Source organism: Saimiri boliviensis, chromosome 6 (genome assembly GCF_048565385.1).
Source record: "Saimiri boliviensis isolate mSaiBol1 chromosome 6, mSaiBol1.pri, whole genome shotgun sequence".
Classification (NCBI taxonomy): Eukaryota; Metazoa; Chordata; class Mammalia; order Primates; family Cebidae; genus Saimiri; species Saimiri boliviensis.
In genome coordinates this window covers 72,517,374-72,535,450 of record NC_133454.1, presented here as the reverse complement: position 1 = coordinate 72,535,450, position 18,077 = coordinate 72,517,374, and the positions used below count along the sequence as shown (strand labels likewise).

Below are 18,077 nucleotides of genomic sequence, written 5' to 3'. Positions count from 1 at the left end.
ATTTTGAAGTCTCTTTTTAAATTTTCGTATCCCTAATTAATATTCATGAGGATATCATCACAAAAGCAGCTATAAAATTATACCAAAGAGGGTACGGAAATACATAGTTGTGCCAGTGGAAAAAGAAGAAAATTTTTCTCCAGGCAAAATGGAGGATTTACATTGAACACAAATATTTCCTAAATAATAGTTTTATATTATTTTAACCAAATTATCCATCACTCATAAATAACACCGTGGAGAACCAAATAACGCTGCACAAAGGCTGAGTTCATTTGTTTTGGACAGGTGGCCAGTCTGCAGCTCTGTGTCAGCAGCCCAAACCCGCCCACAATGGCCCTAAAGACGATTATGCAAATACCAGCCAACCCAGCTCTTTTCCCAGGAACAGGAGAAGGGCTCCTAGTAGAAGCTGTAATTGTTCTGCAGTCATGTGGAAAAAACAAGAAGAGGGTTTTTTGTTTTGTTGTGTGTGTGTGTTTTGTTTGCTTTTTTTTTTTTTGTCCAGAGGCAGAGTGTTTTCATTAAGGGCACTACAATACATGTGAGATGTATAAACATATATACACAGATACACGTGTGTGTATACCTGGTGTGTATTTCTCAAACACCATACACAGTTTATTCCATCCTTCTTCCCAAGTCTCCTTGTTGAGCAGCTCTACCTTCTTATAAATATTCTGTTGGTTATGCCTTCCCTTGTCAATAAGATACATACAGAAATTAATAAACTTCTCCTTTTACAATTTTTATTGATACACAAAAATTATACATATTTAAGGGATAGACATATTTTGATACACATTCAATATGTAGTGATCAAATCAGTATTTAGGCTATTATCTCAAACATTTATCATTTCTTCATTTCAAATCATGTATTCTAATTATTTTGAAAGATATATTGTTGTTGATTACAGCAATCTGATTGCGCTATCAAGTACTAAAACATATTCCTTCTATTTAACTGTATATTTGTACCCATTAACCAATCTTCTCTTCAACCTTCCCACAAACTGGTCCCAGCCTTTGGTAACTATCATTCTACTCTTAATCTCCATGTGAGCAACTTTTTGGCTTCCACATAAGGAGTGAGTGAGAACATGTGATATTTGTCTTTCTGTGCCTGGCTTATCTCACTTAACATAATGACCTCCAGTTCCATCCATGTTGCTGTAAATGACACAATTTCATTATTTTTTATGGTTAATAGTATTCCATTGTGTGTGTGTGCAGACGCGTGCACACACTTGCGATGTTTTCTTTATCCATTCATCTGCTGATGGACACTTAGGTTGATTCCATAACTTGGTTATGTGAACAGTGCTGCAACAAACATGAAAGTGCAGATATCCCTTTGATATACTGATTTCCTTTCTTTGGATAAATATCCAGTAGTGGGATTGCTAGATCATATGGTAATTCTATTTTTAGTTTTTTGAGAAGCTTCCATACTGTTTTCCATAGTAGCTATACTAATTTACATTCCTACCAACAACGTATACGAGTTACCTTATCTCTGCATCCTTGCTAGCAGTTATGTTTTTGTTCTTTTTAATAATCACCATTCTGACTGAGATGATATCTCATTGTGGCTTAATCTTCATTTCCCTGATGTTAGTGATGCTGAGCATTTTTTCATAACTACTGGCCATGTAGGTGTCTTCTTTTGAGAATTGTCTATTCAGATCCTTTGCCAACTTGTTAATGGGATAATTTGTGGAGTTTTTTTGTTTGTTGTTTGAGTTTTTTGCATATTCTGGATGTTAGTCCTTTATTAAACAAATACTTTGCAAATACTTTCTCCCATTCCACAGGTGTCTTTTCACTATGTTGACTGTTTCTTTGATATGCAGAAACTTTTTTGTTTAATATAGGCCCATTTGTCAGCTTTGCGTTTTGGTTTGTTGTCAGTACTTCTGAAGTTTTAGCCATAAAATTTTTGCCTAGGTCAATGTCCGGGAGTGTTTCCTCTATGTTTTACTTTGGTAGTTTTATGGTTTTGGGTCCTGAGTTTAAGTCTAATCCATTTTTAGTTAGTTAGTTAGTTTGTTTGTTTGTTAATGTTTGTAAGATGGAGTCTCGCTCATTGCCCAGGCTGGAGTGCAGTGACATGAACCTGGATCACTGCAACCTCCACCTCCTGGGTTCAAGCAATTCTCCTGCCACAGCCTCCCAAATGGCTGGGATTACAAGCACCTGCCACCACACCTGGCTAATTTTTATATTATTAGTAGATATGGGGTTTCACTATATTGGCCAGGCTGTTCTTGAACTCCTGACCTCAGGTGATCCTCCTGCCTCAGCCTCCCAAAATGCTGGGATTACAGGTGTGAGCCACTGTGCCTAGCCAAGATTATTTTTGTATCTGGTGAAAGATAGGGGCCCAGTTTCATTCTTCTGCATATGGATATCCAATTTCCCCAGCAGGATTTATTGAAGATGGTATCCCTTCCCCAATATAAGTTATTGGCACCTTTGGCCAAAATGAGCTGGCAGTAAATATGTGAGTTTATTTCTAGGTTACTTATTCTGTTACATTGGTCTATGTGTCTGTATTTATACCAATACCATGCTGTTTTAGTTACAGTAGCTTTGTAGTATATTTTGAAGTCAGGTACTGTGATAATTCCAGGTTTCTTCTTTCTACTCTGGATTGCTTTAGCTATTCGATGTCTTTTGTGTTCCATATAAATTTTAGAATTTTTTTTTTATTTCTGTGAAGAATGTCATTAGTATCTTGATAGAGACTACACTGGATCTGTAGATTGCTTTGGGTAGAATGATCATGCTAACAATATTAATTCTTCCAATCCATAAACATGAGATATCTTACAATTTTGTGTGTTCTTTTTAATTTTTTTCATCAGTGTTTTGAGGTTTTTGTTATAGGTCTTTCATCTCCTTGGTTACATTTAGTCCTAGAAATTTTACTTTTTTCTAGCTATTATAAATGTGAAGCTTTCTTGATTTCTTTTTCTGCTTATTCATTATTGGTGTATAGAAAATGCTACTGATTTTTGTATGTTGATTTTGTATCCTGCAATTCTACTGAATTAATTTTTCAGTTCTAAGAGTTATTTGTTGGAATCTTTAGGTTTTTCTATATATAAGACAACGTCATCTGCAAAGAAGGACAATTTGACTTTCTCTTTTCCTATTTAGATGCCTTTAATTTCTTTCTCTTGCCTGATGCTCTGGCTAGAACTTCCAGCACAATGCTGAATAGGAGTGATAAAAGTGGGCATCCTTGTCTTATTCCACTTCTTAAAGGAAAGGCTTTCAGCTTTTTCCCATTCAGTATGATGTTAGCTGTGGGTCTGTCATATGCAGCTTTTATTATGTTGAGGTATGTTCTTTCTATGCACAGTTTGTTGAAAGATTTTTATCATGAAGTGATCTTTACTGCTCTGCATCACAGATTAAATCACTAAAAGGCTTGGTCAAGTAGTGAAGATAAATATTATCAGTTTCCATAAGCAAGCAGTCATCATCCTATCCACTTTTCTGGGCAACCTGTCAAGTAACATAATTTAAATTTACTGTTTGTTTAATTGTTCTTTCTCATCTTGGTAAGCAAATCCGCCAACCATTTGTGTAATTAATGAAATTAATCAGTTAAATTACATACAACTTTTATTGTTGTCTTTAAAAATTAACCCAATATATGCAGTATAGATAAAATATTTTCAGATTTAAATGCCCATTTCTGTATTTTTAAATTAAATATAAGTTAGAAATAGCTAGCTTTACTGGTATCCCCATTCTCCTCTTCTTCAAGGCATATATATAGATGAAAATTTCCAGCCTCCTTTAAAATTAGATGTGACTATGTGACTGAGTTTTGGCCAAGGAAATATTAAGGGATGTGATATGTGTATCATTCAGTTCCAACCTGCCATAACCTCCCATGTACCATCCTTTTTTCCCCTCTGCTAGCTAGATGTAGAGGATCTAGCTAAGGACTTGAGGCCCCAAAGGATTTAAGAACTTCAAGATTAAAGAAACCTGGATCATTGAATCATCACTTGACAGACCATTCACCAATTGTGGCAATAAACTATTAGACAAGTGAGAAATAAATTTCTTTTTATAAGCCTCAGTGATTTGGGAGTTGTTGATTAAAGCAAGTAGCCTATTCTAATAAACAGAGAACATTTAACAGTGAGGCCCTATATTTATAATGGACTCCAAATTTGTTACTATTTATACATCCAAGCCTTGCTACTATCCTATATGTCACCTTTGTATGAATCAAACAAACAGACCATTTTAATAGGTATATTTTACTCTTAAATTGAACTGTAAAATTCTATGATTATTAACTCACTTAGTGATGCAGAATTCATCAGTTAAAAAAACTTTTGAATAATATTTCCAGTCAGAGGCTAGGCATGGTGTCTTATACCTGTAATCCCAATACTTTGGGAAGCCAAGGTGGGAGTACTGCTTGAGTCCTGGAGTCTGAGACCAGCCTGGGCGACATAGTGAGACCCTCTATCTCTACACAAAATTTAAAAATTAAATGGGCATGGTGACACACACCTATAGTCTTAGCTACTCAGGAGGCTGAAGTGCGATCACTTGCAGCCAGGAGTTTGAGGCTGCAGCAAGCTATGATCATGCCACTGCACTCCTGGGTGACAAGAGTGAAACCCCAGTCCCTTAAAAAAGTCACTCATAAACCTTAATTAATCTACAATAACAGAATTCAAACTCTGTCCTTAAGAGATTAAACATATATGTGCTAGATACAACATTAAAATTAGGCAAATGCTGGGTAAATATTATATAGAAAACAATGCATGTAGTATATGCAAAAATAATTCATTTAATTTTCTAGTATGTTACATAAAATCATCTAAAACAAAGGATAGGGCCAGGCATGGTGGCTTACGCCTGTAATCCCAGCACTCTGGGAGGCCTAGGTGGGCGGCTCACAAGGTCAGGAGATCAAGACCAGCCTGGCTAACAGTGAAACCCCATCTCTATTAAAAATACAAAAAATTAGCCAGGCATGGCGGCATGTACCTGTAATCCCAGTTACTTGGGAGACTAAGGCAGGAAAATTGCTTGAACTGGGGAAGCAGAGGTTGTAGTAAGCCAAGATTGTACCACAGCACTACAGCCTGGGTGACAGAGCAATACACCATCTCAAAACAAAACAAAAACAAAGGATGGAAGGAAAGCAAGAAACAGCTCTTGCTTATATTTCTACAATAATTTCAGTAATTTTTTTTTTTTGGGGGGTCTCACTTTGTCACCCAGGCAGAAGTACAGTGGCAGGATCATAGCTCACTGCCCCTTCGAATTACTGGACTCAAGGGATACTCTTGCTCCAGCCTCTTTTGCTGAGACTAAAGACACACATCCCCATACCACAGTGATTTTCAATTTTTTCTAAAGACAGGGGACTCGCCATCTTGCCCAGGCTACTCTTGAACTCTTGTGCTCAAGCAATTCTCCCACCTTTGCCTCCCAAAGTATGGGGATTACAGGTGTGAGCCACCGTGTCACCCAGCCGCTACAAAAATTTTTGAAAAGCCTAAGAATTGATTTTAAAAAGAAAACAATAATAAAAAGATATAAATGGTCAATAAAGCAAAAATGTACTGTAAATAGCTACCAACATTGGAATGTCTGAATACCAATTTTCATAGAAAGGAAACAAAATTAGGTATCATTTTTGGTCCAGGTTGGCAAAAATTTAATGACTAGAGCACCCACTCCTGCTAAGAATAGGATGCATCAGATTACTGTAAATTATTGGTAGAAATGTAAATTGGTGTAGTATTTTAAATTTTCATCATTGAGTAAACAAGTTTTTAAAAATGTTTTTACCTACTAATACCTATTAAAATTTTAAATATAGATAGACCTCACAAGGAAGCCATTTTCAGAACTGCTAAAATAAAAGCACAAGTATAACTAGATAAATAAGTATGTTTATTGTAGTGTGTACGTTTGTTTGCTTACTGATTGATTGATTAAAACAGGGATTTTACCATGTTGCCCAACCTGGTCTTGAATTCCTGGCCAAAACGATCCTCCTAACTCTTCCTCCAAAAGTCTTCAAATTACAATTGTAAGCTACCATGCCCAGTCACAGTATTGTTTTAAACAACTTAAATCAATGTGATATAGATCAAAACAAGTGGATGTTAAATAATTTAATCCACAATGTGAACTATGATGCTGTCAATAAAATGAGGTCTTTATGTAATCACTGAGAAGATATCAATGATATTTTTATCAATGATAAAAACACTATTAAATATAAAAGACAAGTTGTAGAATAAATGTGAATATAACTCTACTTTTTTATAAATGAAAAACTACACATTAAATGAGTACACATAAAAGGAATAAGGTTTACACTAACCATGAGGATATCTGAAAAGAAATAAAAGAGGGCAATTAATTTTACTTCATATGCCACCCATATTATTTGAATTGTTAAAACCACCATTATTTTTTAAATTAAAGAAAAAGATTTTTATGAAATAGAATGTCAAAATATCTGGTAGAAGGTACATACCTAATTAATAGGGAAGAAAAGGGGTCAGTTTTATTGTTTTTACTGCATCTTATTCAAGGTTATAAGAAAATCATATGATCATCCATAATACTAAGTAGCATGATTTGTACTTGGGGTTATATTTTGAAAAAAGTAACTGAGAGAAAAACAGAGCACAAGCAATTCTATCATTTGTTTTGGATTTACATCCCCAGACAGAACAAAAAATACTGGCCATTGACAGTACCTAGCCACTGCCAAGGATAATGCAAAAAGAAATCCTGAAATAAAGTATTAAGCTATCAAATAACATAAAACACATCTAAAAACTGTTCCATTATTTCTAACAGCAAATATTCATGCTCATTCTTCTATAAATGGGATTAGAACCCCCTTTTCTTTTCCTTTCACTTGGCATCAATGTCTCCCCAACAAGTACTTTCTAGGTCTAGGACTATCAAAATGCTATAAAATATATTGACTTTTTTATAATGTGCAAAGCACTGTATCCCTCAGAATTCACTCAGTAAATATTTGCTAATGACTATATATACAAATGATGCTGAGTTAATGACTTTGTTATCTCATTTAGGCTTAGCAACAACTGTGAGTTATTTATTAACCCCACCATGTAGAGGAGGAAATGGCTTAAGTAATTTATGCAGGGTGATTATGGTAACAAATGGTGGAGCCAGAATTAGAACTCTAATGGTCTTATTCTATGTTATTTCTTTACATAGTACATGCTGTCTGTGAAAACATGAGTTAATTCTTAAAAGGTAGGAAGTTTAAAAAAGAAAACAACAACAGAGGAGGGAATAAGAAAACAGAACAGAAAGTAACAGAAACACTTGACAATGTTAACAAATCAAACTACAAAAAGTAAAAACCTGACCAAAAGCGTTTAAGGCACAGCGAGAGCAGCAGGATATTGCTGTGTATATCCTATTTCGCACTAACTGTAGTTCCTTTCTTCAGAGGTATCTCTCAGCTCATGCTATGTACCAACACACAAAGTGAGACCTTGTCTCTACAAAAATTTAAAAATTAGCAGGACGTAGTATCACACATGGTGCTGCCTGTGGTGTTGCATGCTGAGGAGGGAAGATCACTTAAGCCCAGGGGATTGATGACAGTCTAGTACTAGCCTAATTTGTTATTTATAGGTACTAGGCATTTCAGAGATAACTCCTGTAAAAGAGAATGGCATGGTTAGCTGTGTATGGGCCAGCTATTGCTGAATCAATGCTCTGTAACAACTCAAAAAATGCAAATGGATTAAAACAATAAATGTTAACTCCTGCACATGAAGCTGCAGGTTGGCTAGAGAATCTTTGCTTCAGGTTGCAGGTCAAGTCCAGGTCTCCTTCACGTATCTTTCATCTGGGACCCCGTCTGAAGTAGTTACCTGGGGCAAGTTTTTCTTACAGTAAGTGGCAGAAGTACAAAAGAGCTGGAAATAACTTGTCATGCCTCTTAAAGCCTCACTTCAGAAATGGCTTTACCATCAATTCCATCTTCATTCTACAGGTCCAAGCAAGTCATATGACCAAGTCCAAAGTCAGTAAGGCAAGGATATATATATACTTCACCTCATGAGAAAGGGTGGGGAATGAATATTTGCTGAGCAATAATTCAACCTACCATAAACTCTAAGACAAATTCCCAAACAATTTCACTTGGATTCAATAACAAGCACACAAACACAACAAGATGTTAAGTAACTCATTGCTATCAAATTCTCACAACAAATAGCTAAGAGGAACAGTAAATATTTAAATAACAGAAACAAGATGCTAAAACTTCTCAACATACTGACACAATGGAATAAATATAATAATACAACAGCACCTCAAAGGAGGAGAATTATTGCCATGGGTTCAGCATAGGATGGAGAAGATCTGATTTAATATCAAGATATGTAAAAAGACTTAGTGATTTTGAGTTTAAGCTCGTTTAGAACCATTAATGTGACATCACTGCCTAAAAGACAATGCAATTTAGCACATATTTAAAGTAATAATAACACAGTTGAGCACCCAGCATATATGAAGTACATAGTAAAACTTTGAAGAAAAAATTAAAACGTGAAAGAAACAGTCTGAGCTAATCAAACTCACAGGAATATTAAATTGGGTTCTGATTTGTGTATCAATATCTCAAGAATAATGAAAGGAAACAAGATAGGTAAAAGGTTTAAAACTGAGTTTCATAAGACATTCAACTGAATAAACTACAAATTTTAAGACTGAGAAGCCTGGGAATGGGATGTAGACTACCAAAAAGGATAAGAAGTATAAAAGTTTCTTCAAATTCCTAAAAGACTATCATCTAGGCAAGGAAGATTTCTTAAAAGAGTTTGTTTCGCTCAAGATAAACAGAAATGAACTTTAAGCCGAATGCCCTGAGAGATAGTGAAATACTGTCACTGAATGAATTTAGAAACTTTTAAGCATTTAGAAACTTTTAAGCAATTTCACATCAGTTAGTTGTCAAATATAATGCAAATATTTAAAAAATCTTGCTGGGCACAGAGGCTCATGCCTGTAATCCCAACACTTTGAGAAGCCAAGGTGGGAGGATCACTTGAATCCAAGAGTTCAAGACCAGCCTAGGCAACAAAGCGAGACCTCGTCTCTATAAAAATTTAAAAATTAGTGGGACATGGTATCACACATGGTGCTGCCTGTGGTACTGCATGCTGAGGAGCGAAGATCACTTAAGCCCAGGGAATTGAGGCTGCAGTCAGCCAAGATTACTCTACTGCACTGTAGACTGGGTGACAGAATAAGATTCCAAATTTAAAAATTTTTTTTTAATCTGAGAAAATCTAAGCATATTTTCATAATGTCATTGTGTAATCATTTAAATTTTAATCAACCTATCATTTATAATTTAATATTTTTAGCTAAATTAAGGAAGTAAATAGGTATTTTTAGATCTAATTTACAGACAGGAAAAGCTTAATGGACTTTCCTTGGCAAAAAAGGTAAAACTTCTCTGAATGAGGCAGACATAGTAAACTAAACAACAATGAAAGCAACTTCAAAGAACTAAAGACCAAGGACTTCATACTATTTTACATGAAATTATGATTGGCAGCAAAGTTTTAAAACCACGATGGGTTATTTGAAGAGATGTGCTGGCTATGAAATAATAAAACCATCAAAATCTAAGTAGCATTTATGTAGAAAACATACAGAAGTTCAAAACCAAAAAAATTATTTGAAATAAAGAGTAGTGAATTGCAAAGCCAACAGAAGCAAATGCTTGTTATTCCACCTAAGTATTAAGGTTTTCAGGCTTTTTAAACAATAGCTCTTCAGGATGCTAATACAGTATATAAACACACACACACACACACATACACACACACACACACACACACACACACACACACACACACACTCTGACATTAGGGAAAAATTCCACCAAAGATGTTTGCTTGGAAATATTCAGTGACTCTGCAATGAAGAACCAATTTCCAATGACACCATAGTTTGATGAATTCATGAAATGGTTAATGGCATGGAAGACCAATTCACAGAACAAAGAAATTTAGTGATGTGTTTTTAATTGAAACTTAACATACCATGGCATTTCCTTTGGTGTATATGTGATCTGAACATGATGGTGTTGTGAAGAAAGAATTATTTTTCCACTTCACTGACAAACATAATTATTTCCAAACTGTACAAATCTACAAAAAAATTTAAGTCAATAAATATGATTTAGAGTTTAAATTTTGTGTAACAGTTTATTCTGATTGCACAATTATAATGACAGGAAAGTATTCTGGAGCAGTTATTCAGATTAAGCCATTTACTCCAGAGTGAAAATCAATGCATTGCTTCCTTCATTGAGAAACACTGGTATAATTTTTTTGCAAAAAAAGACACCTGTCTAAACAGTACATTTAGTGACAACTAATAGTATAATTGTGGATTACTTAAAGGTTAATGCAATGTATTAGAGAGTTTTCTCTTCACTGAGAGAGGATATGGAAACTAATTGTACACTACTGTTACTATACATACATAGGTTACATGGTTGTCAAGGAGAAACACTGTTGAAAATAAACAATGAAACAAATTCTTAGTGTTCCTGCAAGATAAAAAAAGTTTGGTCCTAATGTTTTAAAGATGTGAACTGGACAGTCGGATTTATTTGTCTTATATATTTGGTATTTTTAATAATCTTCATACTTACTTGTAAGAAAGGCATCCAAGTATTTCTCAATGACAAGTAAGATCAAAGGGCAAAAAAAGATGCTAATCGCATGAAAAGATCAGCGTTTCTACAGATATTTAGGACATACTTCATAATTTTTTTTTTTTTTGAGACAGAGTCTCGCTCTGTTGCTCAGGCTGGAGTGTAGTGGCGTGCTGTCCACTCACTGTAAGCTCTGCCTCTTGGGTTCAAGTGATTCTCCTGCCTCAGTCTCCCAAGTAGCTTGGATTACAGGTACGCAGCATCACACTAAGCTAATTTTTGTATTTTTAATAAGATGGGGTTTCACCATGTTGGCCAGACTGGTCTTGAACTCCTGGCCTCAAGTGATCTGCCTGCCTCAGCCTTCCAAAGTGCTAGTTACAGGTGTGGGCCACCACGCCCAGTCTTTCTGTTTTTGGGTTTGTTTTTTTTTCCACAATTTTTAATGAAGTAGGTATAATCAGGTATTGTACATTTGTTGAAAGATTATCACTAACCTTACAAAGTTGATAAAAACATTTTCAATTTTTTTCCATCAAAAGAAGATTCACATAAAGAAATTTGTGGATCTACAACCTATTAACTGAGAGATAATTTAAATGTAACTACCATTCCACAGGATAAATTATTGAAATTGACTAGTAATGAAAGACAGAAAATGAATTCTGAAAAAAATCACTTGTTTCACCTTGGAAAAAAGTTAGACGTGAGTATCCTGAGCTTGCTAAAATTTCTTTTAAATCTAAGTGTCTTCAGTTTGCAGCAACATACTTCTAAATCTGATTTCTCTAAACTGAGTGTTGTTAAAAACAAAATATAGGAGCAGTAATATATACATGTTATCTCTTGTGAGTAGTACTGTTGTCAACCCAACCCAGATTAAAGTAATATCAAAAAGCATATTTGTACTTAAATATCTATATATACAATGTTTGTTTACAGTATAGGCATTTAATAAAATGGAGAACTGAAATTTTACTCAGCTTTGTGTTTCGTATTACAGAATGACAAAAAAGTTATTACTATAGCAGCAATTCTCTATATTAATAGGAGAGAAGATGCCTTTAAGTAACAACATTTATAGTTCTAATTATTTTCTTTTTCCCTATGTAAACCATTCAAATTACAGGTTAAAATGTAATTTGTTGTCTGTAATCTAAAAATTTTAACCATGTATGTTTTTTATTCATCCAATTACTCACTTTTATTGTATTTTACAAAAATTTTCATCTATAACTTTTAAGGGAAGAGAGGGGAAGAGTCCTCACAACAGACAGTTTGAGTACACAGGTTGGCACATTCTAGCCTGCTGTCTGTTTCACTAAATAAAGTCTGACTGGAATGCAGTCACATCCATTTGATTGCCAACTGTCTATGGTTGCTTTCATTCTACAAACAGCAATGTTGGGAAATTTGGCAGAGACCATATGGCCCTCAAAGCATAAAATATTTACTATCTGGTCCTTTAAAAAAAAAAATAGTTTGCTGACCCCTGCTCTGGATGGCTGAACATAACCTACTGGGACTAGCTCTCTATTTTCTTTCCCCAGTCATTCCATAAGCAAAGACAGCACTCCCCAGATCCTTAAAACGATTAAACATTACAACATGCAGACAGGGGGCTAAAAAAAAATGAGATTTGGACACCATTTGGGTATTTCCTTTGATAGGGAATGATGGGCATGCAAACCCTTCAATGTGGTCTCTGTTTCTTGGTATCTTAAAATTCCTATTTTAGATTTTAAAAGAATCAAAGTATAGTCTGATCCAGATAGGGAAAGAAGCACTAAATCTGGAAGACCCTAAAGAGTCCCAGACACATAACAACTATTCCAACTTGTTGGGATAGAGGCAGAGGAAACAAACAGAGAGGGTAGAGGGGAGACAGAAAGGACCTTTTCCTGCTATAATTTTTTTTTTCAGACAGAGACTCAGCTTTGTAACCCAGGCTAAAGTGCAGTGGCGCAATCATGGGTCACTGAAGCCTTGACCTTCTAGGCTCAAGTGACCCCCCAATCTCAGCCTCTAGCATAGCTAGGACCACAGACATGTGGGCTTGGTGGCAAGTGCCTGTAATCTCAGCTACTGGGGAGGCTGAGGTGGGAGGACTGCTTTAGCCTAAGAGGTTGAGGCTGCAATGTTCCATTGTGTTAGTCTGTTCTCACATTGCTAATAAAGACATACTCAAGACTGGGCAATTTATAAAGAAAATGAGGTTTCATGAATTCAGTTCCACATGGCTGGTGAGGCCTCAAAATCATGGGGGAAGGCAAAGGAGGAACTAAGGCACATCTTACATGGCAGCAGGCAAGAGAATGAGTGCCAGCAGGGAAAATGTCAGGCACTTATAAAATCATCAGATCTCGTGAGAACTCACTATCATGAGAACAGCATGGGGAAAACCATTCCCATGATTCAATTACCTCCACTGAGTCCCTCCTACATGGAGATTATGGTAGCTACAATACAAGATAAGGTATGGGTGGGGACACAGCCAAACCATATCAGCAATGATCACCCCACTGTACTCCAGCCTGGGCAACAGAGTGAGACCCTGTCTCAAAAAAAAAAAAAAAAAAAAAAAAATTCTGATAAAGAAACACTTCAGTAAATACTAATAATTCAAATGCAAGCAAATGGCAGAGCTGACACTTTCTACCCATACAAAGAGCTCTTTATCAGCAGAAATATAAAGTAGGTACAATGATATTCCAATAAAATCTGATAATAAATAAGACAAAGTTTTAAACCTTGAGATACAAGCTAATGATAGCAGAAAGTCATCGAAATGTATTGATATTTAAAAATAATATTTATTTCATTAAGATTTTATGCATATTGTATAATGTACACAATATATTAGTACTGAGTACATGTATGCTACAATATATATGTATATCTCTTAAATTTTTTGATAGAACATACAATCAAAAGATATTTGAAGACCACTAAACAGACAAACCCTAGAGTACAAAAGCAGAAATATCCTTTAAGAATACTGAACTCCAAAAAGAAAAAATACTGTGATTCCATTTATATGAAGTATCTAGACGGGGCAAATTTATAGAGACAGAAAGTATATTCAGGGGCTGTGGGAGGAGAATGGGGAATTATTGTTTAATGATTACAGAATTTCTATTCAGGTTGATGAAAATGTTCTGGAAATAGCAGTGATAGTTGCATAACACTGTGAATGTACTTACACCAATGAATTTTACCCTTAAAAATAGTTAAAATAAATTTTATGTTATGTATATTTCACCACAATAAAAAAAAAATCTGATCACAAGCCCCACCCCATAATGAAAAACTAAACTCACTCTCACAGTCCTAAATGCTTACTCAACTGTCTTTGAGCTACAACCTTGTTTCCCTGAGTGTCTTAATTAATCTGACCAGTATATCTCCATTATACATTAACAGGTTAAGTGTCTTGTTAGTTTTATTGGGACATGTCTTCTGGGTAAACTGAAATAGAGTTTCTGGGCTTAAGAGTCAAGGAAGGGGCACCCTGTGAAACTGTGCAAGACATGGTCTCCATCTTTAAAATCTCTTTGATGCAAACAAATTGCTAATTGATGTACAGGAGTTATTTTTGACTGCTAGGGAAAACAGGCATTAGTAAAGAACATTGCTCATGTCCCCAAAATGTAATCCTTTTAAAAATTATTTTTTTGTCTCCCTAGATTCTCAAAGTCATACATGCTCACAGTGAAAAAGGACTGCTTTGGTACATTTGTCTCTTCAATTTTGCTAAAATGAATCAATTTAACCTTTCAAATGGGGTAAATTTGACCTGAAGATTTATTATCATTCTCAGAACTTGAAATATTTCCTCATTCATTCAGTCAGTCATTAAACATTCACCAAGCATTTAACACATACCAGAGACCATGCAAAATGGGTAGAGAGGAGGGCATAACTGAACAATAAGTCATACGACAGAAGCAAGTGGTACTACTGGAGAGCCTGTGAGAGCCATCAAATTCAGACTGAGCAGCAACAGATGAAGGAATAAAATTCACAGGTTGACACTTGATTTGCATTGTGAAGGACATAAGGAAACCACCTAGGAAAATGCAGAAGGACCCCTGAAGTAAACAAATGAAAATCCCCTCAAATTAAAGATTTAAGTGAAATCATGTCTTTAAGTGACTGGCATAGTACCTAGGACACAGTACACAGGTTCGAAGCATGGGCACTGAATCCACTAGGAGAAGCAAAACAGAAAATAGAGAATCAAAAGAAAGAAAAAAAAAGCCAGGTAATCTCCTTCAGAAGGGAAACTTAGAGCATTTCACCAGCATTTCCTTACTGTGGTGATTAAGGGGGTCCCAGCTTACTTGTCTGCTTCCTACCCTCACAGCCAATAGAGGTAAGCAGGCCTTCTCTGGAAAACTGTATTAAAAAGGATATAGGTGAATGGAAAGAACGGAAGGGAAGAAGAGAGGGATGGAGGGAGAGAGGAGAAAACATCTATATAAGGAATATTCTACCTCCTTCTATTTGGCCATTAGGACTATTCCATTAGGCTCTATTTCTCTTTCTACATCAGTTACCACAAGATATGCCAAAGACTCCCAGTATTCATCATCAACAAAACCCTTATTCTCAAAGCGTTCTATACATCTACTAAACAAGTTCAGTCCCTAACCCTTTAAATCAGAGCTTCCCAAACAATGTATTGCACCCCACATCTATATATAGAATGAGTTCCTCTCAGTTATTGAGGGATCTAAAAGGACACATAAGCCTCCAGAACTGCCAATTCTATATTCTTTAAAGATTTTGGACCATTATTGTTTTATGTCATAAAATTAGCCAGGCTGATGCCACAGCAACCTGGCATTAATACCTGAGGTTATTATAGCACAAAGAGCTATGAAAATCAGGTATCAAATGGTATAGTATGTACACCAATATTCCATCAACAAAGGACAATCCCAGTTGTTAACATACTCAGTGTGACATGGGTACAGGTACATGTCATTGCAATTTGCCCATCAATTATCTAAACAACAAACTGACTAGTTTCTTGATTTGAATACTACTAGTATAACACATGATAAGAAAGTTGTGTTATACTAGTAGTTTCAAATCAAGAAACTAGTCAGTTTGTTGTTATGATTGTTATGTATATAACTTTCTATCATGTGTTATACTAGTAGTATTCATAGTAATATTAGGGAAAGGCTTCAAGATCTTTATTTTTAATAAAATGTGTTGGCTATATAATCATTCCCTGATAATGATTACTTGTTCTTTAGGTTTGTTTCATTTTCTTTTCTTTTCTTTTCTTTTTTTTTTTTTTTTTTTTTGAGATGGAGTCTTGCTCTGTCACCTAGGCTGGAGTGCAGTGGTGTGATCTCAGCTCACTGCAACCTCTGCCTCCTACGTTCAAGCAATTCTCCTCCATTAGCCTTCTGAGTAGCTAAGATTACAGGCACACATCACCATGCCCGGCTAATTTTTGTATTTTTAGTAGAGATGGGGTTTCACCATGTTGGTGAAAAAGGCTGGTCTCAAACTCCTGACCTCAGGTGATTTGCCTGCCTCAGCCTCCCAAAGTGCTGGGATTATACACATGAGCCACCACACCACACCTAGCCTTTGTTTCATTTTCTAATGGAATAAATAATGTTTTATATCTTTTTTAGATCACTTACCAACCAGAAATGTAACTGCATATGAGTTTCCACAGTCCTTATATTGATAGGTTAGCCTCTATAAAATAAGGTGAAATAGACTCAATGAATAATCCCATTTTGGTTTTTAAGCTAAGATAAGAAATTATACCACTGTTGAACTGTACTCAAGTCAACAAACATGGATATGAACTTGTAAACAAGAAAATGAGACTAACTTCAGTGAAAATGCACATTATAATTCATAAGTCTAGCTCAAATCCTGAAAAGTGAACCACTTGGGTTGAAAGCAAAATGATTTCAAAATATATAGCCTGTTGACAATGGCTGAAGACTTTACATTACTTTGTATGAACTACGGTTTATTTACCCTCCATGGGTTTTTTTAAACCGCCGTAACAGAAAAGAGTATTTTATACTATAAAGTTATTTCCTTTTTAAAAATTAATTTCTAGGTTTTCTAGGATTAAGAAGTTGTAGGACAGGCTATAGGAAACATACTGTCATGTAAGCATGAGCCATCACACTGCACTTCAATGAATGCATAAAACATAAACATAAATGCCAGATACGACTATCCCTAAAAACAAGGAATGCTGCCTACCCTTCACTCTAAATTCTTCTGCCTTGAACTAAGTTTGGTTTGCTGAAGGTCAACCAACATTTCTAATCTTCTTTCCATGGCAAGAGGAGAAGCAAAACTAGTCTATGAAAATTCAAATTTTATGCATCCTCGTACCAAATGAAGCCCTGAGAAACTGACTAATGATGATTTTACTAAAAATTTTCTGTGATTTTGTTTTTCTGTCAACACTTTCAGAATTCTGGCAATCTGAAAGCACCAATTTTCTTCCCAAGACAATGAAAAAAACCCACAGGTAAGGAACAGACAACAGTTTTAACTGTTGTACCGAAACTTTGCTTCTATCTGTAGAAATCCTACTCTAAAGTAAACTGTACCTTGTTTATATGGTCATCAGCACATTCTCAGATATTCCTGTTATAAACAAAGCAAATTTATACATTCCTCTACTACATGCTACTATCCTTACTAACAGGTTCTTTTTAAAAGCTAGGTATCTGCCATCAGAGATGACTAGCACCTCTAGAAGCCTAGCAAGGAGTTAGTCACCCAATAGATTGACTGAATGAACACAAATGTAGCCACCAATTTAAAGTTAAACCTCAGGAAAGTGACATTCATTCAAGAAAGTTTAAACAATTGTTTAATTGTACCATATTCTGGCATTTAGGAAGTTGAAGCATTATTCATATCTTCATTTCTGCATATTTCTTACTACTATCTATCACTAGCAAATTCACACATAATTTCCCAAGAACTCATAATTTATCTGAAGACATTTGGTATAATTTCATTTCAAATATTCTAATACCAGGAATACAGAAAAATATCAGAATAAAAAAAAGTTTTGTCTTCTGCTCCTTCTCACCAGGCAATAAAGGAACACATTACAATCAGAAAGTTTTCCAGGGGAAATAATCAACAGTGTATCATACAATGTCAGAGCCAGAAGGAGCCATAAAGACTATCTAAGAAAGACTTTGCATGAAGATCATGTAATTATTTCATGCTTTAATGGACTGTCCACCTATCCCACTAAAAACACTTATGAAAGAGAGATTTAAAAAATAAAAAGGAGGCCGGGAGCAGTGGCTCAAGCCTGTAATCCCAGCACTTTGGGA

General features: G+C 35.3%; 1 protein-coding gene across 4 annotated transcripts in view; it reads right to left on the bottom strand.

Annotated features, from left to right (window-relative positions):
• The window catches only part of FCHSD2 (FCH and double SH3 domains 2), a 299,879-nt gene that overhangs the window by 200,280 nt on the left and 81,522 nt on the right, over positions 1 to 18,077 (bottom strand). The window contains exon 1 of one of the 4 annotated variants that reach the window (XM_074400965.1): positions 16,395 to 16,458. The exons of the other annotated variants lie outside the window; for them this stretch is intronic. Within the exon in view, the coding sequence (XP_074257066.1) occupies positions 16,395 to 16,415 (21 nt within the window). The 5' untranslated portion in view covers positions 16,416 to 16,458. Of the gene's footprint in view, positions 1 to 16,394; positions 16,459 to 18,077 lie in introns of those variants that run through there. 4 annotated transcript variants of the gene reach the window in all.